This window comes from Pristiophorus japonicus, chromosome 4, assembly GCF_044704955.1.
Source record: "Pristiophorus japonicus isolate sPriJap1 chromosome 4, sPriJap1.hap1, whole genome shotgun sequence".
In the NCBI taxonomy this organism is placed as follows: Eukaryota; Metazoa; Chordata; class Chondrichthyes; family Pristiophoridae; genus Pristiophorus; species Pristiophorus japonicus.
This window is the reverse complement of record NC_091980.1, coordinates 215,232,818-215,258,585: the sequence shown is the minus strand read 5'-3', so window position 1 is coordinate 215,258,585 and position 25,768 is coordinate 215,232,818. Positions and strand designations below refer to the sequence as shown.

The following is a 25,768-nucleotide window of genomic DNA, read 5'->3' as shown; positions in this document are numbered from 1 at the left end:
TGCCCCAGCATGTAGTCGAACCCAAAGGGAGAATTCAACAGAGACGATGGCTATCTGAACAGCGATTCATGCCATCACAATGGACAATGCGGCCAGTAATGGGGCCATCAACACCTGTTAATGGTGTGCTTAAGGACAGTTACAGAGACAGTCAGAGACGATCGACTGGTAATGGACCTTTTGTTTCCAACAATGGGGCCTCCAGCTCATGCGGGAGGTGTGGAGGCAAACACCCAGCCAGAGCTTGCAGGCAGCAGCAATATACCTGCAGAAACTGCAACGTCAGCGGTCATGTGGCGCGTATGTGCAGGAAGCCTGCAGCCAAGTTGATGTACAAAGAGGACGGGCCCGATGTAAGCCCTACGAGGCCAAATGAATACTGGGGGAAATCCTGAAGTCGATTCCAAGGATGGTGGTTTTTCAAGACGACATCCTCATCACGGATCGCGATACTGAAGAACACCTCCACAACCTAGAGGAGGTGCTATGCAGACTGGACCGGGTAGGGCTGCGACTGAAAAAGGCGAAGTGTGTCTTCTTAGCTCCAGAGGTAGAATTCCTGGAGAGAACGGTAGTAGCAGACGGGATCAGATCGACTGCGTCCAAAACGGAAGCGATCCAGAGAGCACCCAGACCCCGTAACACGACGGAGCTGCGTTCATTCCTGGGGCTCCTGAACTATTTTGGTAACTTTCTTCCCAAATTGAGCACGCTGTTAGAGCCGCTACACGTGCTCCTACGCAAAGGTCGTGATTGGGTCTAGGGGGATAGCCAGGAAAGAGCTTTTGATAGAGCACGCAATTTGTTATGCTCCAACAAACTGTTAACGTTATATGACCCGTGTAATAAACTATTTTTAACGTGTGATGTGTTGTCCTATGGGGTCGGGTGTGTGTTGCAGCATGTGAATGCCAATGGTCAGTTACAGCCGGTAGCTTATGCCTCCAAAAGTCTGTCCCAGGCAGAAAGGGGCTACGGGATGGTAGAAAAGTAAGCGCTAGCATTTGTATATGCAGTACAAAAAATTCACCAGTTCCTGTTTGGCAGGAAATTTGAGCTGGAGACAGATCACAAACCCCTAACATCCCTTTTGGCCGACAACAAGGCCATAGCGAATGCATCGGCCCGCATACAGAGGTGGGCACTTATGTTAGCCGCCTATGACTACACAATTAGGCACAGATTGGGCACTGAAAACTGTGCCGATGTACTCAGCAGGCTCCCACTAGCTACCACTGAGGGGGCAGCTGAGCATGATGCTGAGATGGTCATGGTTGTTGAAGCTTTTGAAAGCGAAGGCTCACCTGTGACAGCCCGTCAGATTAAAGTCTGGACAAATAAAAACCTGCTACTGTCTTTAGTTAAGAAATGTGTCCTGAATGGGGACTGGGCAGCCACGTACGGGGCATGCCCTGAGGAGTTTAAACCGTTTCATAGGTGCAAGGATGAACTCTCGATTCAGGCCGATTGCCTACTGTGGGAAAACCGAGTAGTCATGCCCCAGAACGGCAGAGAGGTGTTTATCAGAGAACTTCACAATGAGCACCCAGGCATTGTCATGATGAAGGCAGTTGCCAAGTCACACGTTTGGTGGCTAGGGATAGATGCAGACCTGGAACTTTGTGTTCGCAGGTGCAACACGTGTACTCGGCTGGGCAACGCACCCAGGGAAGCCCCCCTTAGCCCCTGGTCCTGGCCCGCCAAGCCATGGTCATGCATCCATGTGGACTACGCAAGTCCTTTCATGGGAAAAATGTTTTTGGTTGTAGTAGACGCCTACTCCAAATGGATTGAGTGTGCCATTTTAAATTCAAGCACATCCTCTGCCACGGTAGAAAGTCTATGGGCAATGTTTACCGCCCATGGTCTACCAGACGTCTTGGTCGGCGACAATGGCTCATGCTTCACAAGCACTGAATTCCAGGACTTCATGGCAGGCAATGGAATCAACCATGTCAGAACGGCACCATTCAAGCCGGCCTCAACTGGCCAGGCGGAACGAGCAGTGCAGATAATCAAACAGGGGATACTCAGAATCCAAAGGGGTTCCCTACAAAGCCGCTTATCACGCCTCCTGTTGGCCAATAGATCCTGACCACACTCGCTCACAGGGGTTCCACCTGCAGAGCTGCTAATGAAAAGGACGCTCAAAACCAGGTTATCCCTTATACACACTACTATGAAAGAAATTGTTGAGAGCAGGCATCAGTCACAATGTGACTGCCAGGACAGGAATGCGAGGGCGCGATGTATTGATGTCAATGACCCTGTTTTGTCCTTAATTACGCTGCAGGGCCCAAATGGCTTGCAGGCACTGTGATTGCCAAAGAGGGGAATAGGGTTTTGGTAGTTAAACTTAACAATGGACAAATTTGCCGCAAACATGTGGATCAAACGAAAAGGAGGTTCAGCAACCCCATAGAAGAAGCAGAGGAAGAACACAACGTAGAGTTTACTCCACCACTGGCACACCGGAACGAAGTGGAGGAGAGCCCAGTCACTGTGGGCAGTCCGGACAGGCCTGAAGCTCCGCCATCAGCAGACACTCAGGCCAGCGCCCAACAACCGGAGCCCCAAGTCAGGCGCTCTACAAGGGAGTGTAAACCACCACAGAGACTTAACCTGTGATCCCAATAAGACTTTTGGGGGGGGGGAGGTGATGTCATTGTAATCCATGTATAAGCTGACCTAAGTTGTACACTTTGAGAACACTGACCACAGGGGGCGAACTTGTGGGAGACACTCCTAACCTGGACTTTCCGCTATAAAAGGGGAAACTCCACCCACCATCTGCCTCTTGAGATCTTGGTAATAAAGGTAACTCGTCACAGAGTGACTTTCTCTCAAGTATGGGCCTCGTGTGAATTAATACTGCATAGTAAGGACATACCAGAATTTTTAAGAAGTTGGAAACCATTAGCGCCTAGCGCTAATTTTTCCAACTTTTAAAAGTTAATGTCCCAAATGGGGAGCTCCCAAATTTCTCCCCCATTATGTGTTCATACGTTAATTATTATTGTTGGAGGAAAGTTGTTTAAAGGAACAGATATTCTTCTACTTTCCCCAGTAGTCTTCTTACTATTCTCACAATATATCGAGGATAACTTAATTCAAAATATGACTACTACACCAAAGCTGATTAATCTACCTATGAACTGTGCAAGATTTCAACGGAAATGAGTTTGATTAATTATACTTCACATAAGGTCTTAGAAATGCAGCGCCCTTTTTCTGAAATTCATTTCACCTTGTTCCAGAAAATGCTGCCTATATTGAGGATTAAAATTAGACATAGGAGCAAGTACAGCTTGTCATGAAGCTGGATGATACTTTTAACTCTGATTTTTTTTGACATGCTTAACACTTGAAGAATATAAATTATTGTAATCAGTGCCAGCATGCTAACTGCTGGTAAGAAATATCTGCCAATAAATTATGGAGTTGGAAATGTTTACTAATTACCTAATAAATTAGTAAAAATATATTACTTTTTGCAGCATTGATTGAGTTATTTCTGGATACTAAGTGAATACTTTCAGGTTGACATCTAAATAATGTGATGAGTTTTTGCTGAATAATAAAACTGTTTTAAGGTCTGAATGCTGAAATATATACATATATACACTTATTATTAAGTCAGCCTTTTTTGTATGATTAATATACATTGTGTTTTATTTCCAGAGTTGTTTCCCTAGCTCATATAAATCTTGGGCTTATATTCCTTTTAAAAATGGATCACCATTATGAGGCAATCCGCAGGTTTACAAATGCCTTAAAAGTTGAGCCAACTTCTACAAGAGCATATGTGTGTCGAGCAGAGGCATATCATAAGGTATATAAATACTTGAAACACAATTGTTAAACTTGATTTTTGTTGACTACCTCTTTATCTCTATGTTTTTAAATTGATTAATTAGTATGAAAGTCCCATTTTTGATTCTTAATCAGAAGTTATCTGACTTTATTCTGGACAACACTGAGATACCTACATACGGTCTCAGTGAGCTGTGTAAGGAATAAATCACCCAGGATTCCCTCTGCTGACCACTATCAACTGACTTTTAGAAGTGCACACAATCAGCTGTGATATATAGCCTGATGATACTCACTTTCTAAGCTCAAACATGAGAAGTAACCACGTGGCAGCCAATCGTATTTCAAGCTGGCAGCATTTTCTATTTGGTGTCTGCTCTTCAGCGAGGTCTCTCCATGATGCTAATGATCAAGCTCTATTATACCAACATGATAAAAGATCAGGATGCTCAGGTGCTTGTGAACAAATAAAAGGGAAAGCTCTACACTTCCAGGCACTCAGGCTAGCTCCAAGCTGATCACCACCTTTTGTTTTCCCTGATCATTCTCCATGAAGCTCTAACCTCTTCAATCTCACTTTGCAGTTACCTTAGACTTTACAGCATTCCATAACTCTGCTTCATTTTTTCTTGTTGCTGTTATTTTGATGCAGTTTGATGTTTAGTGCACCTGTTCCTATTTAATGCAGTGGTTGCTATGATTTGTGCCATTTCCCTCTGTAATTACATTAACAGTGGTGGCTGCACACACTCATTAGGTATTGCAAAATTAACCATACACAAAAAATGTAATTAAATACTATAATACACCGCATAGATCAATAAAAGCACACCGGGCCCGAACTTGGTCGAGGTTCCATACACAGCTGCCGAACTTCCTCCGGAAATAGTTTTTCTTTTGCCGATTCCGTTGGTCCTACCCATCTGCCGCCCAGGTGCCGTCTACCGGGAGATTCCTTGCGGAGGTTTCTCCGGCGCTATTTGCTGCCGCCCGCCCATGCCGGAGGCTGGAAATCCGGGATTGTCCTCAGGCACCATGGACTAAGATCGCCCTGCCGCCCGCCAGAAGGACTGCTGGCAAAAAGCTGGTCTGAGCTGGCTGTGATTCGGGCGGCAGGGGGAATCGCTCAGAGTGCTGCAGTGCTTCACATCCCGGGTATCGTGCACATGCAGCAGCATTAACAGTGGTACAGAAAAAGTAATGTGATGGACCTCAAGCCGCATACAAAGAGTTGAGATATGTAATTCCAGATTAGACCATTGAAGGGAAGGTGTGGTAGAGGAAGTGGCAATGACTGTTGAAAGATGGTAAAGCCTCAATGGAGATGATCTAAAAGAGTCTTGAAACTATTTCAGGTTGAAGATTTTTAGTGACAGATTGTGACTGCACAGATGATTTGATCTTAGGTGAGAGAAAATGGGTGAGAGTTAGAAGATGTAAAGCTCTGGTAGGTCTCGGCATGTGATAGTGAGAACAGCTTGACATGAGGTATGGAAAATGGAAAAATACATACAATGGACTGCAATTTCACTGTTGCACATGTCATCTCAGGGGTCCCACTGCGCGATGTTTGGCGTGAGAAAAAGTTGGGTGAAGTGCAAGCCTTAATGTGTGCCCTGCAAGTAGTTCAACTGACTCTCATTTAATGGAAGCCTTCCTGCATTGGTGACTCTTACTTGTCGTGTCGAGATGGCCTAATGGAAGGACCCATTATACAATAGAATCATAGATAGAGGGCAAGATATCCCTCATACAGTGGAACACCAGAGGGAGAGCTGTGTTTTTCTCAGAAAGCACCACACATTATGTAAAAATGAGACACTGACCAAGAGTGGGCGAACAATGTGAATTTATTGAAAAGTGCAGCATTCCAAAATTGATAGAACATCATAACATTGACGAGCATATACAACCATTGACGACCAACACCCACCCCTCTATCCGCCACCACCACCTCTCTTCCCCCACCCCCCTCGATGTGAGGCCCATCGTCTTCTTCTTTGCTCCGCCTTCAACACGGTGTGCCGCACCCCTGCCCTTCACCGCCTCTGCTTGATCAGGTTGTGCAGGAGGGCAGCCGGATCCCTGCAGACGTGTCCGTCTTGGCAAAAAGTTGGGCGTATGATTGATGGAGCCGGCATGTCCGGCTCCTCGGGATCTGTGTGCCTTGAGGGTGTGGGATCGGGTGCTTGCACGACCTGGCCAGAAGCCATCGCTTGCCTCATTGCCTTGACAGACTCTGTGTTGTGCTCCACCGCACTAATGAGCCACTCCATGCTGTCAATATGGTGTTGAGCAAAGGTCGCGATGCTCACAGTTATCCCAGCCATGGTCTGCAGCAGATCGCAACCTAGCTTAGCGTTCATCCTCGATAGCTGGACTATCTCGTTAATGGCCGCGAGCCATTCTGCATCCTCAGGTGATTGTTGGGTGTGTGTGGGTGAATGCGCGTGGTTGGTTTAACACCATGGTCTCTGCGCCTGCCAGCACTTGTTCCTGGTTCGTCCAGTTCGAACCCCATGAATTCGGACCCCGACGCCTAGGCTCTCCGGACAGGTGGCACACATGTCAGGAGGCTGGTGTCTTCCTCTTGCAGCTCCTCGAGATCAATTGACTCTACCATGGGTCCTTCTCCTCTCCCTCCTGGTCTTCCTGACTCTGGATGGTGGAGGTGGGTGCGGTGGACATGGGTGATCTTGTGGGGGGGGGGGGATTGGATGAATGAGCTGTTGTCTTGGGGTGGTGACAACGTAGGGGAGGGGGAACTTGGAATAACACTTCTCTTTGTGTGCATTGCTCGTTACTGTCCGACTCGCCATCTGCAAGTAGAGGACAACATTTCATTCTACTGGGGTTGGCCAGGATGACATATGAGCCGTCCAATCTCACAATGTGCTATCAAGGAGTTCCATCGCTACATGGGCACACCAAGAATGGCTGACAAAGTGTGCGTGAAAATGCTTTTGATTTAAGATTGCATGACCTTTCATGACATGAGCGTCATGCACACTGGAGATTAGTTTAACCTTACCATGCTCTATCATGGGATCTGCATCACCCTTTGTGGTTGCATGGCGTTGCTCACCCACCAAAGCCAAGGCATGCTCCTCCAGGCTGCTCAACTCTATGACCTCAGCTGGGCCCCCTCCCATGGCTCTTGGGCTTGCTGTCTTAGATGTCTTTTTCTTCTGTGGGAAGAAACATTGCGGCCTTGATCCGTTTTGCTCATGCCCCACACACACACACTTCTGGCACAGAACCTTTTGGCATTGTATGGGAGGGCTCCAATAAATGGTTACTCACTCTTGCTGATGCCAACACATCATTCCAACGTTTCCTACACTGATCTCCATCCCGCGCAATGTTGCCCATTGAGGACAAGACCTCACTAATCTCACTCCAGATGCTTCTGTATTGGGGTGGTGGAGGCTTTCCATGACCATCCCGGGTGAGGTCTTTGTACCGGCGCTCTACCTCTGATACAAGCTCCTCCAGTTCTTCATCATTAAACCAGGGAGCTCTGGGTCTGGCTTTAACAGTCTTCCTTGAAACTTTTTGTCCACTCATTTTAATTACCCAGATGAATGGCTGCTAAATACTTTGTTGCTCTCTATTTCCAACACTCTCCCCTCTCCAGGTGCAAAGGAGTGATCAGCATTTAAGCGCATGCGCAGATGTCCCATCAGCCCGATTCGCCTCAACAATGACGTCAGCTGGAAAATGAAACTACAAACCCCCCCCTCCCCCCCACACAAGTCTCGCGCATGCGCTGTGTATGGCCTCTGAAGTTTTCAGAGTTGAGAGGCCTGCACATACTGCCCACTGCAGCCGCCCCCCCACTGACACCCGCTCCCGGCCGCCGACTCCTGCTATCTGCCGCTGCCGTCGACACAACCGCGGCAAAACTCGCTTCCGACTAGCCCCAGCGGAAAAAAGGTATGTGCCACCCGGGGACTGCCAAGAAATGGGCAGGCCTTAGAGTCGACCAAGTTTGGGCCTACCATCTTTATTGTAAAGAAAACTAAGCTTATCTCAACAATTTCGAAAGAAACAAAATCCTGCAACTGTTAAAAAACAAAGTTTTTTTTTTAATATTCTGATACAAATAGTCATTTCAAATATTTGAAGGCTGTCTGAAAAGAACCAGGGCCCTTAACATTCTTGGGCCACAATCTTGGTAGTTACAAAGGGATCTTGCCCATTATGCTGACACTGCTGGACCATGTAGCATCAGTGGGAAGTCACTTAATTTGCATGGGCCTGGTGGGCACCTGCGCCAGTATGGGTGCAGCTTATGCACTCACCAGGAAACTCTAGTGCCTGGTTACTTTCCAGGATCAAGGGCACTTCCATGGCCTGAACACCCCAGACCCCCACTTGCATTCTTCTGGGTCCCAATATGTCTCATCTCACTAAGTACCGGCTTCCAACCTTATGTTGGGTGCCACTAAGGTTGGGGAATCGGAATCCCCTAGCATAAGTTGTCCCCCCTCTGGATCCATCTTTTACAAGGTTTAGCAGGATCTTCCAGCATAAGCCAGGACCTGGTGTATCTAGGTTCCTACCTACTTCCTGGCTATTTCAGCAGAGTTATGGGTGCGAGCGATGGGTAAATTCAGCTCCCAAGTTAAGATGCCCTTCCCACCTTGCTACCAGCCTACAGTGCCTGATTTTCTGCCACTAGCTGATTGCTATTTTTTCTTCGTGTTGCTCCCTCTATTTCTCATTACTAGATTTCATTATCCATGGGAGCATCCAGTACCTCTCATCTCTCAAGAGCCATTATTTTCATATGACCTTCCTGTAACAAAAATTAAGCTTAATTGTCTATGCATGATATTAATCCTTTAATTCTCTAACGGTGCATAAAAGGTTAGAATTAGGATTAGGCAAAAGTTAGGCAAATTATTGATCTGGTTAATGAATTGGCTGAGCAGGAGGAGACAGAGAGTAGGGATAATGGGCAGGTACTCTAATTGGCAGGATGCGACTAGTGGGAGCCGAAATTCAGGATCTCAAAGAGACCCGTTAATGCCTGTTTGCGGCAGCCATTCCTAAAAATCTAATGGCTGCCGCTTTGGAGTTAACAGGCCGACCTGACCTAAATTCAGGTCGGGGATTTTTCAGCCTGGACCCCATTCCACCCAAGTAGTTGCAACGCCAATTTAGTGGAATAAAAAAATACCTACCAGCCATTTTCAGCTGAATCCCTCGATCCTCCGCCGCACAGTGGCCCCGGCAAGTTTTTCTGCCGGTGTACCATTTCTGCGGCCCAGCAGCGCAGCCGCCCTTAAAGGGGAGGGCCCACTGCCGTGGCCGCAATGCAAACATTTTTGCCGGCCAACTTGCCAATCGGCTGGCAAAATACTGCCCCTGGGTTCGGCCGGTCTGCCAACAGGCAGCCTGGCACCCCCCCGTGGCCAAAGTAAAAAAATTATAGAATCTCTCCCCTTTAACAGAGCGGAGAGAGAGTGGTGACACACACACGCTGTGACGTCACCATGACTCCATCATCATCATCATCATAGGCAGTTCCTTGGAATCGAGGAAGACTTGCTTCCACTCTAAAAGTGAGTTCTCAGGTGGCTGTACAGTCTAATGCGGGAATTACAGTCTCTGTCACAGGTGGCGCAGACAGTGCTTGAAGGAAAGTGTGGATGGGGAGCCTGGTTTGCCGTACGCTCCTTCTGCTGTCTGCGCTTGAATTCTACATGCTCTCGGCGATGAGACTCAAGGTGCTCAGCGCCCTCCCGGATGCTCTTCCTCCATTTTGGGCGGTCTTGAGCCAGGGATTCCCAGGTTCCGCTGGGGATGTTGCACTTTATCAAGGAGGCTTTGAGGGTGTCCTTGAAATGTTTCCTCTACCCACCTGGGGTTCGTCTGCCCTGTAAGAGTTCCGAGTAGAGCAAATGCTTAGGGAGTCTCGTGTCAGGCATGCAGATGATGTGGCCCGCCCAACGGAGCTGGTCACGCGTGGTCAGTGCTTCGATGCTGGGGATGTTGGCCTGAGTGAGAACACTGACGTTGGTGCATCTATCCTCCCAGTGGATTTGCAGGATCTTGCAGAGGCAGCATTCGTGCTAGTTCTCCAGCGCTTTGAGATGTCTGTTGTATATGGTCCACGCCTCTGAGTCATATAGGAGGGTGGGTATCACTACTGCCCTGTAGACCATAAGCTTGGTGCCAGATTTGAGGTCCTGTTCTTCAAACACTCTCTTCCTTGGGTGGCTGAAGGCTGCACTGGCACACGAGAGGCAGTGTTGGACCTCGTCATCGATGTCTGTCCTTGCTGATAGTAGGCTCCCAAGGTATGGAAAATGGTTCACCTTGTCCGTGGATTTTGATGACCGGGGGGATGGGGGGGCGGGGGGGCATTGCAGGGCTGTGTGGCAGGATCAGGTTGGTGGAGGATCTTTGTCTTATGGATGTTTAGCATAAGGCCTATGCTTTCGTATGCCTCGGTGAAGGTGTTGACAATGGCTTGGTGTTTGGCCTCTGTGTGTGCGCAGACGCATGCATCGTTCGCGTACTGTAGTTCGATGAAAGAGGATGGGTTGACCTTGAATTTAGCCTGGAGGCAGCGAAGGTTGAACCGGTTCCCATTGGTTTTATAGTTTATTTCCATTCCAGCAGGGAGCTTGTTGAGAGCGAGATGAAACATTGCAGCAAGGAGTTGGTGCGATGACACAGCCCTGCTTGACCCCGGTCCAGACATGGATTGGATCTGTGGTGGATCCATTGGTCAGGATCACAGCTTGCATGTCATCGTGAAACAGGCAGAGGATGGTGACAAACTTTTGGGGGCAGCCAAAACTGATGAGGATGCTCCGTGGTCCCTCGCGGTTGACAGTGTCAAAGAAGGCCCTATACAAGGGTTGATGCTGTTCCCATCATTTCTCTTGTAGTTGACGCGCAGTGAAGATCATGTCCATTGTACCCTTTAGTGGATGGAATCCACATTGTGACTCTGGGAGGAGCTCTTCAGCCACGGCGAGACGATTGAGGAGGATTCTTGCAATGACTTTCCCAGTGGTCCACAGCAGGGAGATTTCTCTGTAGTTACCGCAGTCGGACCTGTCCCCTTTTTGAAAATGGTCACAATTATGGCATCTCTGAGATCTCCTGGCATGCTCTCCTCCTTCCAGATAAGAGAGATGATTGACAGCGGTGGAGGCCCCAACTGACCCATTTTCAGTCCGTCTAAGGCCCACCCTATTATGATCCATTTCCTGTAGGACTTTGAAAAAATTTCTAAGTCCTGAAAATGGATCTATTTACTGTATCTGGAGTTCCATCGGTAAGTACTACATCAAAAATCATAGCTACGGCAGCTTTCTGGTGCAGTTGAATTTTGGCCCCATGGTTTCTGTGTTGGGACCTCAACTATTCACTGTATTTATTAATGAATTAGATGGTGGGATAGAAAGGCACTTATCCAAGTTTGCCGATGACACAAAGATAGATGACATTGTAAGCAGTGCAGGTGGAAGTATAACATTACAAAGAGATATTAATAGATTCAGTGAATGGGCAAAACCATGACAAATGGATTTCAATCTAGGCAAATATAAGGTCATCCACTTTGAACCTAAAATGGATGGAACAGAGTACTTTCTAAATGATGAAAAGCTAGAAACAGTGGTGGTCCAAAGGTACTTGGGGGTCCATGTACATATACCGTTAAAATGTCTTGGACATGCACAGAAAATAATCAAATAGGCTCATGGAATGCTGGCCTAGAGGTTTAGAATACAAGGGGGTAGAAGTTATGCTACACTTACAGAAAGCCCTGGTTAAACCACACCTGGAGTACTGTGAGCAGTTCTGGGCCCCACACCTGAGGAAGGATATATTGGCCTTGGAGGGAGTGCAACATAGATTTACCAGAGTGATACCTGGGTATCTCGAAGGGTTAAATTATTAGGAGAAATTGCACAAACTAGGGTTGTATTTACTGGAATTTAGAAGATTAATGGTTGAATTAATCAACATCTTCAAGATATTAAGGGGAGCTGATAGGGTAGATAGAGAGAAACTATTTTCACTGTTTGGGGAGTCTAGGACTAGGGGGCATAGTCTAAAAGTTAGAGCCAGGCCTTTCAGGAGTGAAGTGAGGAAAAACTTCTACACGAAAAGGGTGATAGAAGCTAGAGCTCTCTTCAAACAGCAATTAATGCGAAGTAAATTGTTAATTTAAATCTGAGATTGAAAGATTTTCGTTAACCAAAGGTATTAAGGGATATGAGCCAAAGCAGATATATGTAGTTAGGTCACAGATCAGCCATGATCTCACTGAATGGCAGAACAGACTCGAGGGGCTAAATGATCAACATTCGAAATAACTAAATGAGTTGACGGCACAAATCATTACAAATGGGTATGATTTGGTGGCCATTACAGAAACGTGGTTGCAGGGTGGCCAAGACTGGGAATTAAACATACAGGGGTATCTGACGATTCGGAAAGATAGACAAGAAGGGAAAGGAGGTGGGTTAGCTCTGTTAATAAAGGATGATATCAGGGCAGTTGTGAGAGACAATATTGGCTCTAATGAACAAAATGTTGAATCATTGTGGGTGGAGATTAGAGATAGGAAGGGGAAAAAGTCACTGGTGGGCGTAGTTTATAGGCCCCCAAATAATAACTTCACGGTGGGGCGGGCAATAATCAAGGGAATAATGGAGGCATGTGAAAAAGGAACGGCAGTAATCATGGGGGATTTTAACCTACATATCGATTGGTCAAATCAAATCGCACAGGGTAGCCTGGAGGAGGAATTCATAGAATGCATACGGGATTGTTTCTTAGAACAGTATGTTATAGAACCTACAGTGGAGCAAGCTATCTTAGATCTGGTCCTGTGTAATGAGACAGGAATAATAAACGATCTCCTAGTCAAAGATCCTCTCGGAATGAGTGATCACAGTATGGTTTAATTTGTAATACAGATTGAGGGTGAGGAAGTAGTGTCTCAAACGAGCGTACTATGCTTAAACAAAGGGGATTACAGTGGGATGAGGGCAGAGTTGGCTAAAGTAGACTGGAAACACAGACTAAATGGTGGCACAATTGAGGAACAGTGGAGGACTTTTAAGGAGCTCTTTCATAGTGCTCAACAAAAATATATTCCAGTGAAAAAGGGCGGTAAGAGAAGGGATAACCAGCCGTGGATAACCAAGGAAATAAGGGAGAGTATCAAATTAAAAACCAATGCGTATAAGGTGGCCAAGGTTAGCGGGAAAATAGAAGATTGGGAAAATTTTAAACGACAACAAAGAATGACTAAGAAAGCAATAAAGAAAGGAAAGATAGATTACGAAGGTAAACTTGCGCAAAACATAAAAACGGATAGTAAAAGCTTTTACAGACATATAAAACGGAAAAGAGTGACTAAGTAAATGTTGGTCCCTTTGAAGATGAGAAGGGGGATTTAATAATAGGAAATGTGGAAATGGCTGAGACCTTAAACAATAATTTTGCTTCGGTCTTTACAGTGGAAGACACAAAAACCATGCCAAAAATTGCTGGTCACAGGAATGTGGGAAGGGAGGACCTTGAGACAATCACTATCACTAGCGGGGTAGTGCTGAACAGGCTAATGGGACTCAAGGTAGACAAGTCCCCTGGTCCTGATGAAATGCATCCCAGGGTATTAAAAGAGATGGTGGAAGTTATAGCAGATGCATTCGTTATAATCTATCAAAATTCTCTGGACTCTGGGGAGGTACCAGCGGATTGGAAAGCAGCTAATGTAACGCCTCTGTTTAAAAAAGGGGGCAGACAAAAGGCAGGTAACTATAGGCCGGTTAGTTTAACATCTGTAGTGGGGAAAATGCTTGAAACTATCATTAAGGAAGAAATAGCGGGACATCTAGATAGGAATAGTGCAATCAAGCAGACGCAGCATGGATTCATGAAGGGGAAATCATGTTTAACTAATTTACTGGAATTCTTTGAGGATATAACGAGCATGGTGGATAGAAGTGTACCGATGGATGTGGTGTATTTAGATTTCCAAAAGGCATTCGATAAGGTACCACACAAAAGGTTACTGCAGAAGATAAAGGTACGCGGAGTTTGAGGAAATGTATCAGCATGGATCGAGAATTGGCTGGCTAACAGAAAGCAGAGAGTCGGGATAAATGGGTCCTTTTCGGGTTGGAAATCGGTGGTTAGTGGTATGCCACAGGGATCGGTGCTGTTTACAATATAGATAGATGACCTGGAAGAGGGGACAGAGTGTAGTGGAACAAAATTTACAGATGACACAAAGATTAGTGGGAGAGCGGGTTGTGTAGAGGAGACAGAGAGGCTGCAAAGAGATTTAGATAGGTTAAGCGAATGGGCTAAGGTTTGGCAGCTGGAATACAATGTCGGAAACTGTGAGGTCATCCACCTTGGGGAAAAAAAAACAGTAAAAGGGAATATTATTTGAATGGGGAGAAATTACAACATGTTGAGGTGCAGAGGGACCTGGGGGTTCTTGTGCATGAATCCCAAAAAGTTAGTTTGCAGGTGCAGCAGGTAATCAGGAAGGCGAATGGAATGTTGGCCTTCATTGCGAGAGGGATGGAGTACAAAAGCAGGGCGGTCCTGCTGCAACTGTATAGGGTATTGGGTGAGGCCGCACCTGGAGTACTGCATGCAGTTTTGGTCACCTTACTTAAGGAAGGATATACTAGCTTTGGAGGGGGTACAGAGACGATTCACTAGGCTGATTCCGGAGATGAGGGGGTTACCTTATGATGATAGATTGAGTAGACTGGGTCTTTACTCATTGGAGTTCAGAAGGATGAGTGGTAATCTTATAGAAACATTTAAAATAATGAAAGGGATAGACAAGATAGAGGCAGAGAGGTTGTTTCCACTGGTCAGGGAGACTAGAACTAGGGGGCACAGCCTCAAAATACGGGGGAGCCAATTTAAAACCGAGTTGAGAAGGAATTTCTTCTCCCAGAGGGTTGTGAATCTGTGGAATTCTCTGCCCAAGGAAGAAGTTGAGGCTAGCTCATTGAATGTATTCAAGTCACAGATAGATAGATTTTTAACCAATAAGGGAATTAAGGGTTATGGGGAGCGGGTGGGTAAGTGGAGCTGAGTCCACGGCCAGATCAGCCATGATCTTGTTGAATGGCGGAGCAGGCTCGAGGGACTAGATGGCCTACTCCTGTTCCTAATTCTTATGTCTTATGTTACTTATGACCTATTCCTGTTCCCAAGTTCCTAGAACCTGGTTAACTCACAGATGTCATGCCCCAGTTTAATTCGATACAGTGTTGTGACAATTAATTAGTTTGGTCTCCATGCAGTTTGCATGAGGGTGGAGTCAAGCCATTCAGTTCAAAGACAAACATTCATTCAGGTATCTGTGGCTCACTTTACATAATTCTATATTCTTTGAAATATATTTTTTGCTTTGCACCTATTGATATGATTTAAATATATGTAAACTATGGGGTAGATTTTCCGCTTTGGGTGCAATCGGCAAATTGTGCCCAAAATGCACCCGAAATTCCACTGGTTAGGTTACAGTTTGAGTTTCCACTAAAATTAATTTGCATAATTACAAATGTAAAATCTTCCATGAACTAGCGCAATTGAGCAGCATAATAAAACATAATTGTTTATTTCTTTTACTTTACACTATAAAATATTAATTGATTTATTTAAGAGTAGTAACCTGGTGCAATTTTATTAATACAGTTGGAAATGGCTTTATCACAAAAAATAAAATTTTTTAATAAGAGTGTCTAGTCTACCACCTGTGAGTAATCTGATTTTATGTCACTGAAAAATAACTTAAAAAACTATTGATCCATTTACTCATTTCATTGGTGTCTACTAGTCAGTTTCTTAGTAAATTAAATATTTTTTGATATGAAAAACCTTTAAAACATGCCTATGAGAACCTGTGCACCTAAAAGTAATGAGCGCAATTTGAAGAGCTTTCTCCAACAAACGCAATCGGCAGAGGCCTGCAATGTCAACCTGGGGACATGGCCAGTTTTGTGGCGGGGCCTGATCTGAGCGAATCGAATCTTAAACCAGTGTAAAAGATCATGGAAAATCCCGAAAGTAAGTGGTTTTGGACGTAACAAAAATGTTTTAAATTCCCGATCTTTTGCGCTTGTTCAGCCGATTGCGCTGGAATCTGGGAACAAAACTAACGGAAAGAAGTGGAAATTCTAGGTCTACATATTTTGTAAGGGTAAGTTGTGAAGAAAAGCAAAAAAATAACTTTTTGGCAGCAAAATTTCAAAGGAACGAATGATGATCAGTGACATGTTTTATGATTGAATTTGTTGTGGCAGATCCATAATCTGAAAAATGCATTGAAGGATATAACATGCGCCATCCATCTTCAGCCTGAAACACAGTACCTCTACCTGTTAAGGTGAGAATAATAGATACTTTTTTGCTGCAATGTCTTCATAGTGTTGTGAAGCAGTTCATAAACTTAATCAGATCTTTATAGATATGGCTGTTTCCTAGCTTTCAGAACAAAAATTTTAATTTGCATCATGGGCATTCAACCTGTAACATAATATCCATGAGAAAGAATGGTTTTCTGACAGACTTTGCTTCATATATTGATGTAGCAGAGTGTGTTGACTGTTTCCATTCTGCTTCCTTTAAGCATGCACAATAGAAAATAGGTAAGGATTATGTTAACCAATTAAAATTGTTCTTGCACTCACAGCCATGATAATAGTCTGACATCAGTAGTGGGGAAAATGTTGGAATCAATTATTAAGGATGAAATAGCAGCGCATTTGGAAAGCAGTGACAGGATTAGTCCAAGTCAGCATGGATTTGTGAGAGGGAAATCATGCTTGACAAATCTTCTGGAATTTTTTGAGGATGTAACTAGTAGAGTCGACAAGGGAGAACCAGTGGATGTGGTGTATTTGGACTTTCAAAAGGCCTTTGACAAGGTCCCACATAAGAGATTGATGTGCAAAATCAAAGCACATGGTATTGGGGGTAACGTATTGACGTGGATAGAGAATTGGTTGGCAGACAGGAAGCAGAGAGTCGGGATAAATGGGTCCTTTTCGGAATGGGAGGCAGTGACTAGTGGAGTGCCGCAGGGCTCGGTGCTGGGACCCCTTTACATTATTCATTAATGATTTGGATGAAGGAATTGAGTGTAATATTTCCAAGTTTGCGGATGACACTAAACTAGGTGGTGGTGTGAGCTATGAGGGGGACGCTAAGAGGCTGCAGGGTGACTTGGACAGGTTAGGTGAGTGCACGGCAGATGCAGTATAATGTGGATAAATGTGAGGTTATCCACTTTGGTGGCAAAACCACGAAGGCAGAATATTATCTGAATGGTGGCAGATTAGGAAAAGGGGAAGTGCAACGAGACCTGGGTGTCATGGTTCATCAGTCATTGAAAGTTGGCATGCAGGTACAGCAGGCGGTGAAGAAGGCAAATGGTATGTTGGCCTTCATAGCTAGGGGATTTGAGTATAGGAGCAGGGAGGTCTTACTGCAATTGTACAGGATCTTGGTGAAGCCTCACCTGGAATATTGTTTTCAGTTTTGGTCTCCTAATCTGAGGAAGGACATTCTTGCTAATGAGGGAGTGCAGCGAAGCTTCACCAGACTGATTCCAGGGATTGCTGGACTGACATGTGAGGAGAGACTGGATCAACTGGGCCTTTATACACTGGAGTTTAGAAGGATGAGAGGGGATCTCATAGAAACGTATAAGATTCTGACGGGACAGGAGAGGTTAGATGCGGGAAGAATGTTCCCGATGTTGGGGAAGTCCAGAACCAGGGGACACAGTCTTAGGATAAGGGGTAGGCCATTTAGGACTGAGATGAGGAGGAACTTCTTGACTCAGAGAGTTGTTAACCTGTGGAATTCCTTGCTGCAGAGAGTCGTTGATGCCAGTTCATTGGATATATTCAAGAGGGAATTAGATATGGCCCTTACGGCTAAAGGGATCAAGGGGTATGGAGAGAAAGCGGGAAAGGGGTACTGAGGTGAATGATCAACCATGATCATATTGAATGGTGGTGCAGGCTCGAAGGGCCGAATGGCCTACTCCTGCACCTATTTTCTGTGTTTCTATGTTTCTAACCATAAAATAATTTGCCCTGAAAGTTCATATTGTTTTTAATGTTAAAATTGGGACAACTCACTTGACCGGGCAGCAAATTAGGGTGGAACCCATGGCAATCAGCATAGGTAGCCCTGCTTCTGACTACCTGTTGGAGTGTGAGAACACACCGCCGCGCCCCCCACCACCAGTTCCAAAGTGAGAGTTTCTCAGGATCAGATAAGACATCCTTGTGATGCTATCTCCTCATTAATACTAATTCCCTCTGGGGGGAAAACATCTGAGCTGATGTGTGGAAGTGAAAAATCAAGTGATGGACAAGATGAGACCGAGGGGATTGTGGCAGAAGAACATGCGGCAGCATCTTGGCCCATCTTGGCTACCGGGCCGTTGGCCTGACTGAAACCCTCCTTTGTGGCCCAGTGGGCCAAACTAAACTAACTGCAGAGTTCTCAAGTGGCCCTCCCCTTTAATTGAAGAGGATGGACGTTGTGATGCGTTAGCGCGACGCAGCACATCTGCTCTGCTCCAAGGGCACTTCCGGCCCGCAGCCACCCCAAACACCGCCCCGACCAAAAATAAAAATTGAAGAGCTGAATTTTGCTCTACCTCTGGCCCATGGATTGGGGCGGAGAAAAATCTTCAAGATCGATGAGTGTGCCCCCTGTCTTTGGAGGGCAATTTCGGCCCCACTATTTTTGTGTAAGTGCTGGGACTATGCTACCAACCTTACCATCTCCCACAACTAGAGCAGAGTTCTATGGCCTGTTCCTTGTAGGGGGTGACCTCCTTAATAACTCCTCTGGCCTCTTATGGACATTGTATGCAAATTTTTCCTGTAATAAGATTGAGTGAATTAAGTGAAAGCTGGCAATTGACAGATAGCATCGATGAGCTGATGCAAGAGATCTAGTGCTATCACCCCATTTAAGTGGCGGAAAGGGTTTTAAGCTTCTACACGGAAGTAAGTGTTATTAAGGAGAAGATGACACATACTGTAATAACTGTAATAACTTGAGTTAGTATTCCCCTTAACCAGAGTGCAGTTGTGCAATTCTTAATTTTCGAGCGCAACAGTGTGCCAATGCCCAGGATACCTAAGAAAGAAAAAGGAGAGTGGCCAGTGTACTACATTGCCTGTCCTCATCAGGGCATTGCCCTTCTTAAGGCATTGGTCTGCAGTTCCAGGAGTGAAAGAGTTGCCACTTAGTGCCAGTGCCACATTCTTCCACATGACACAAGAGATAATTTTGAGGCTTCCTCCCATGGAGACCCAGTAGTCTTCCTCCTCTGATCTATCCCCTTGATGAGGATTTGGGTGTCAGTCTCATTAAAATGGTGAGATCATTGTTGCAATTTGCAATGCTTTTGTCTCTTTTTCAGCTGACAGAGCCAGATCCTCCAGTGGAAGGTTTTCTTGAAACATAGGAGCGAATCACATATGAGCCATCCAGTTAACTTAATGAGCTAAATAGTTTCCTGCTCAGCTGCTGCTCCCACAACTTGCTCCGGCAATCTGCAGTCAGGCTTGGCTTTTTAAAGGCGGTATTGAAATTTCCAAGCACTCTCAGAGCGTACTACCATTTTACATGAATTTGTGCTGGAGAAACTGGCAATGGATATTTAAATGAGCTGACCCCACAAATTTTGGCAGTTTCAGTTTTGCACAGCATGGGTGGGTGCAACTCCAGACTCATTGGTGTAATCTGGTGCAACATGCTGCTTGGGATTTCAGGGTTATCATCTTTGGAGCATGACATACAAATTTGCTTTTCAATTGTTTTGTAAAACAAATTTGCTGACCTAAATTTCAGGCTGGGTCATTTCAACTTCCGGGTGTCATTTAAATTTGACCGGTGGGTTTCCCAATCGATCATGTTGCGAATGGGAAGCCTGCTATTTTCTGGGTGGAACTTTTGGTGGGTGTGTAGTGGCCTATTTAAAGCGGGAGCGCATCTCTTAAAGGGAGGTTGCATTCCCTGCTGGCTGGTGATTTAATGGCAGAAGTGAAAAAATGTGAGACAAAATGAAGATATATTGATGGAGGCAGAAGGCATGACTGAGGTACTAAATGAGTACTTTGCATTGGTCTTTACCAAGGAAGAGGACTTTGCCAAAGCTAAGGTAAACAAGGAGTTTGCCAGGATACTGAATGAGATAAAAATAGATAAAGAGAAGGTACGAGAAAGGTTGGCAATACATAACGCGAATAAGTCACCCGGTCCAGATGGGATGCATCGCAGGTTGCTGAGGAAAGTAAGGGTAGACATTACGGAGGTGCTGATCACAATCTTCCACAAGGGTGGTGCCAAAGGATTGGAGGATTGCAAATGTTACACCATTATTCAAAAAAGGGAGGAAGGATCAACCTGGCAATTACAAGCCCATCAATTTAATGTTGGTGTAGGGAAGCTTTTAGAAACAATGGGCCTGAAATTCCGGCCTCCCCGGGTCTGTACAGAATTGTACGGATCCGACGAGGCCCCGCAAAAGCCAGTTTTCTGATCTGTCAAGTTCTGGCTTGACAGATCCAATGCATCTTCGGGAGAAGGACATTCGCATGGGCGAGATTGTACTATTTGTCCAGCAAATGTCCTTAAAACTCTTGCGCCTGTGTAGCCTACTTTTACCAGCGTAAGAGTTTTAGAACATGTAAAAAACATAAAAATAAAATTTAAAAACACATTATGTTAAAACCCCTGTCCACTAAGGTAAGTTTATTTTAAACCCTAATTACCAAACTTAAAAAATAATCCCCAAAATATATATTTTTTCTAATACATTTCATTAACTTTAATTTAAATTATGTGAGCTGTTTTTCAGATTTTTTTTTAAGTGTTGTGATTAGGGTTTAAAATAAACTTACCTTAGTGGACATGGTTTTCAACATAAAAATGTGTTTTTAAATGTTATTTTTATATGTTTTTTATATGTTTGAAAACTCATGCTGGTAAAAGTAGGTTATGTGCCCGCTTTTACCAGACGCAAGTGTTTTAAGGACATTCGCTGGGCAAGAGAAGGGCAAATAGCGCAATTTTGCGCATGCAAATGTCGTGGATGCAGAGGATCTGTTATGCTAAAACTTGACAAATTGGAAAAGCCGGTTTTTGGCACTTGTGCATCACGCACCGAAAAACAATTTTTGCGGGGCCTCGCCGGATCCGTATTCCGTAATTGACTTCAAGAGGACATAGACAGGTTGGTGGAATGGATGGTGTTATGTATTAATGCTTGGGGGTCACCAGACACCAGAGGACACAGCGGTCGGAGGTCATCGGGCTGTACGCATGTGGCATGTGTGCTTGGTCCCTTGTATATAAGCTGTGTGTCTTTGTCAAGCTTGTACTCTTGGGCTGGAATAAAGATGGATCAGGTTGCACCTGAGTGAGTTTACAGTAACCAGACTCTTGAGTCATTACAATTGGCGACGAGGTAATTTAAGAACCTTCGCATGCACAATGGGCACTGTTGGAATCCTGGAGAGATTTGTGGAGGGCGATGATTGGGTGGATTTTCTCGACTGCCTGGTCCAGTATTTTGTGGCCAACAGCATGGAGGCAGAGGCTGATGCAATTAAGCGCAGGGCAGTTCTCCTCACCGTTTGTGGTCCGAAAATTTACGGCCTCATGAAGAATCTTCTTTCGCCTGTACGTCCGGCGGAAAAAGGGTACGAGGAATTGTGTACGTTAGTGGGTAATCATCTGAAGCCAAAAGAGGGATCATCATATCACGCTACCATTTCTACACGCATGTTCGTGTTGAGGGCCACATCATGTCATGATTTGTCGCCGACCTGCGATGTCTTGCTGAGCCGTGTAAGTTCGGGAACATGCTGAAGGCACATACTGCATGATGTCTTCGTGATAGGCATCAACCATGATGCGATCCTCAGGAAGCTGTTGGCTGCAGAGACGCTGGATTTGAAAAAGGCCATCGCGACTGCCCAAGCATGCATGATGATGGATGATAATTTGAGGCAGATATCATCGACGAGTTGGAGTTCCACGGCAAGTACTGTAAACAAGATGGCGTTGTCTTCGGACAGAGGTGCTTACGCGAAACCTGCCGCTGCTCAGAGCCTGCCAACTGGTTCAAACCAGATTTCACCCTGTTGGCGTTGTGGGGGCAATCATTGGCCTCATCAGTGTCGGTTTAGACAATACTCATCAATGGATGTTTGAAAGTAAGGCATCTTCACAGGATGTGTCCACAATGGAGCAAGCGTGGTGCAGCTCACCATGTGGTTGATGAGGACCAGTTCAGCGATGGCCCGGATACGCCACCCGAGGAGAAAGTGAATGGACTGTATTTGTTCCTGAGCAACAGCCTGCCGATAGTCGTTAATGTGAGTTGAATGGTGTGCCTGTATCAATGGAGCTGGACACGGGTGCGAGCCAGTCGATAATGAGCCAAAGGACATTCGATAAACTGTGGGACACTAAGGCTGCGAAACCGAAGCTGAGTCCAGTCAATGCCAGGTTGCGTACTTTCACTAAGGAGCTCGTCAGTGCAGCAATTGAGGTGTCATATGATGGTGTGGTTCACGAGCTACTGTTAAGGATCATCCCAGGTAATGATCCAACGCTGTTCAGCTGGAATTGGCTCGAGAAAATCAAGCTGAACTGGAATGATGTCAAGTTGTTGTCCTCGGTGGATGATACTTCGTGTGCTCAAGTATTGAAAAAGTTTCCTTTTTTGTTTGAACTGGGCATTGGCAATTTTACGGGAGCCAAGATGCAGATTCAATTGGACTCCAATGAAAGGCCTGTCTATCACAAAGCTCGGTCTGTTCTGTACATGATGAGGGAGAAGGTTGAAATTGAGCTTGACTGACTCGAGTGTGAAGGGATCATATTACCAGTTGAGTTTAACGAGTGGGCTAGTCCCATTGTTCCTGCCTGTGTTGAAGAGTGATGGCATTGTCAGGATTTGTGGAGACTACAAGGTTACGATTAACCGATTACTGAGGGTTAATGACCTGTTCGCCATGCTAGCTGGTGGAAAGTCATTCGCGAAACTGGATCTGACGTCGGCCTATATGACACAGGAGCTTGTCGACACTTCAAAGAAACTCACCTGCATCAACACCCATAAAGGATTGTTCGTCTACAACAGGTGTCCTTTTGGGATTCATTCGGCTGCAGCCATATTTCAGAGGAGTATGGCGAGAAAGCAGGAATGGGGTACTGAAGTTGCATGTTCAGCCATGAACTCATTGAATGGTGGTGCAAGCTCTAAGGGCCGAATGGCCGACTCCTGCACCTATTTTTTATGTTTCTATGTTTCTAATATGGAGAGTTTACTGAAGTCCGTTTCTAGAACGGTCGTGTTTCAAGATGACATTCTGGTCACAAGTCACGACACTGCTGAACATCTGAACAATCTTGAAGAAATGCTACATCATCTGCACAAAGTGGGACTCAGGCTGAAACGTTCGAAGTGTGTCTTCATGGCACCTGAAGTTGAATTTCTGGGGAGGAAGATTGCTGCTGATGGCATCAGGCCTACCGATTCGAAAACCAAGGCCATCAAAAATGCACCCAGGTCTCAGAATGTGACAGAGCTGCATTCATTCCTTGGGCTACTCAACTACTTCGGTAATTTCTTAACAGAGTGTTTATTGCCGTGCTCAAGAATGGGCAAACATGCAGGAAACACCTTGACCAGGTTAAACTGCAGCACACGGATGAACTGGAATCGAGTGAGGCAGATGCAGTCAGTGACCAACCAACCATTGTTCACTCATCAGCAGACTCTGCTGACATTACTGCCTCTGAATCTTCAGTCTCTGATGTGGTCATGACCACTCCCATCAGATCGGCTACTCAGCCCTCAGTCTCAATGGACTCAGAACACTCGCCCAGAGTCAAAGTTGAACTGAGACGATCAACTCATGAGAGGAAAGCCCCAGACTGTCTTAATTTGTTAAAAGACTGTTGTTAAGATTTTAAAATGGGCTGTTATGTATTAATGCTTGGGGGTCACCAGACACCAGAGGGCGCTGCGGTCGGAGGTCATCGGGCTGTACGATATGGCATGTGTGCTTGGTCCCCTGTATATAAGCTGTGTCTTGGTCAAGTTGGCACTCTTGGACTGGAATAACGATGGATCAGGTTGCACCTGAGTGAGTTTACAGTAACCAGACTCTTGAGTCATTACACATGGCTGATGGAATGGATGGACACATGGCTGATGAAATTCAACACAAAAAGTGAGGTGATACATTTTGGTAGGAAGAAAGAGGAGAGACAACATATGCTAAATTTTAAAGAGGGTGCAAGAAAAGAAAGACCTGGAAATGCTTGTACACAAATCTTTGAAGGTAGCATGTCAGGTTAACAAAGCAGTTAATAAAGCATATGGTATCCTGGGTTTTATAAATAGAGACATGGAGTACAAAGCCAGGAAATTATGCTAAAAACTTATATAAAACTTTTTTATGCAATGAGTAGCTAGGTTTGGAATGCACTGCCTGATAGCATAGTGGATATGGATTCAATAGTAGAACTGGCACAGACTTAATGGGCCAAATGGCCTCCTTCTATACTGTACTATTCTATGATTCTATGAAAAGGAGTCAATAATGAGAGAAATCAGTGAAATAAAAACATACGAGACCCAGACAATGTGTAAATGGTTGGAGCAGAACAGTTGGCGAGGGAAACATGGAATATCCGGCAAAGGCGAAGAAGTCTCCAGTGCAGCACTGACTCCACTGGCCGGGGAGTATGCTAAAAGAAAAAGGCAGATGACATCAGGGGAGCAGACCACCCCACTGGCCATGTACTGATAGGGCATTCCCATCCCAAGCACCAACCCACTACCTTTCTCATTCTCGTTGTACCCATCCCATAGTAACGGTACCTGCTCTCTGAGAGAAAGTGGGATCTCTGGTTAAAATCTGACATTTTTAAAATCAAAGTTAAGGTTAGAAGGCTGAAAATGCCTAGTAGAAAATGAGGTGCAGTTCCTGGAGCTTGTGTTGAACTTCATTAGAACAGTGTAGAACCTAAGGTCAGGGAGATCAGAGTGGGAGTAGGATGGAGATTTAGATTGGTGAGCGACTGGGAACTCAGGGTCGCATTTGCAGACGGAATGAAGGTGTTCATCAAGGCGATCACCCAATCTGTATTTGGTCTCCCCTATGTAGATGGGACCGCATTGTAAGCAGTGAAAACAGTATACTAAATTGGAGGAAGGACAAGTAAATCACTGTCTCATTCAGGTGAAATATTTGGTGTCGTGGACGTGATATGGAAGGTGAAATGGCATGTTTTGCATCTCCTGCACTTGCATGGGCAGGTGCCAGAAAAAGGAGCGCACTTGTTAGGGTTCACCGAGGTGTGGACAAGGATGTCACGGAGGGGATGAGAGGGGAAGGAATGATGTGTTTGGTGGTGGGTTACATTGGATGCCAGAACTGATGGAGGACTATCTGTCCAATGCAGAGGCTGGTGGGATGGAAGGTGAGGACAAGGGGGGCCCTATTCTAGGAGGGGAAGAAGGGGTGAGGACGGAAGTAAAGAAGCTTTTCTGCCTGTCACATCGTAGGGAGTGTCTTGCAGGCAGAGGCCAGCCATTCAGATGACCACCTAGGCACGTCCAGATCAAAAGCCCCTGCCACTTCATTATCAATTCCATCATAGCCTCTCAACGGATTTCTTAGTGGTTACCTTCGCAACAAAGGATTGTTAGTCCTGCAACAATAACTCCGCTTATGATTCACACGCGGGTGATTTATATATTAATATGCTTTATTACAGTGATTGATTTGGTCTTCCATTTATATTAAGTTACCCTGTACTTGCAAATAATGCAACGTGGTTCCCAGGCTCTGATTACCATTGAGACACTCTCTGATATCAGGGAATAACACAAGTC

The 25,768-nt window shown here is 45.4% G+C and overlaps 1 protein-coding gene across 10 annotated transcripts in view; it reads left to right on the top strand.

Annotated features, from left to right (window-relative positions):
• The window catches only part of ttc6 (tetratricopeptide repeat domain 6), a 630,178-nt gene that overhangs the window by 422,310 nt on the left and 182,100 nt on the right, over positions 1–25,768 (top strand). For all 10 annotated transcript variants that reach the window (XM_070879081.1, XM_070879080.1, XM_070879076.1 and 7 more), the window contains 2 exons: positions 3,682–3,832; positions 16,125–16,207. In XM_070879081.1, coding sequence (XP_070735182.1) covers positions 3,682–3,832; positions 16,125–16,207 — 234 coding nt within the window. The remainder of the gene's footprint in view (positions 1–3,681; positions 3,833–16,124; positions 16,208–25,768) is intronic.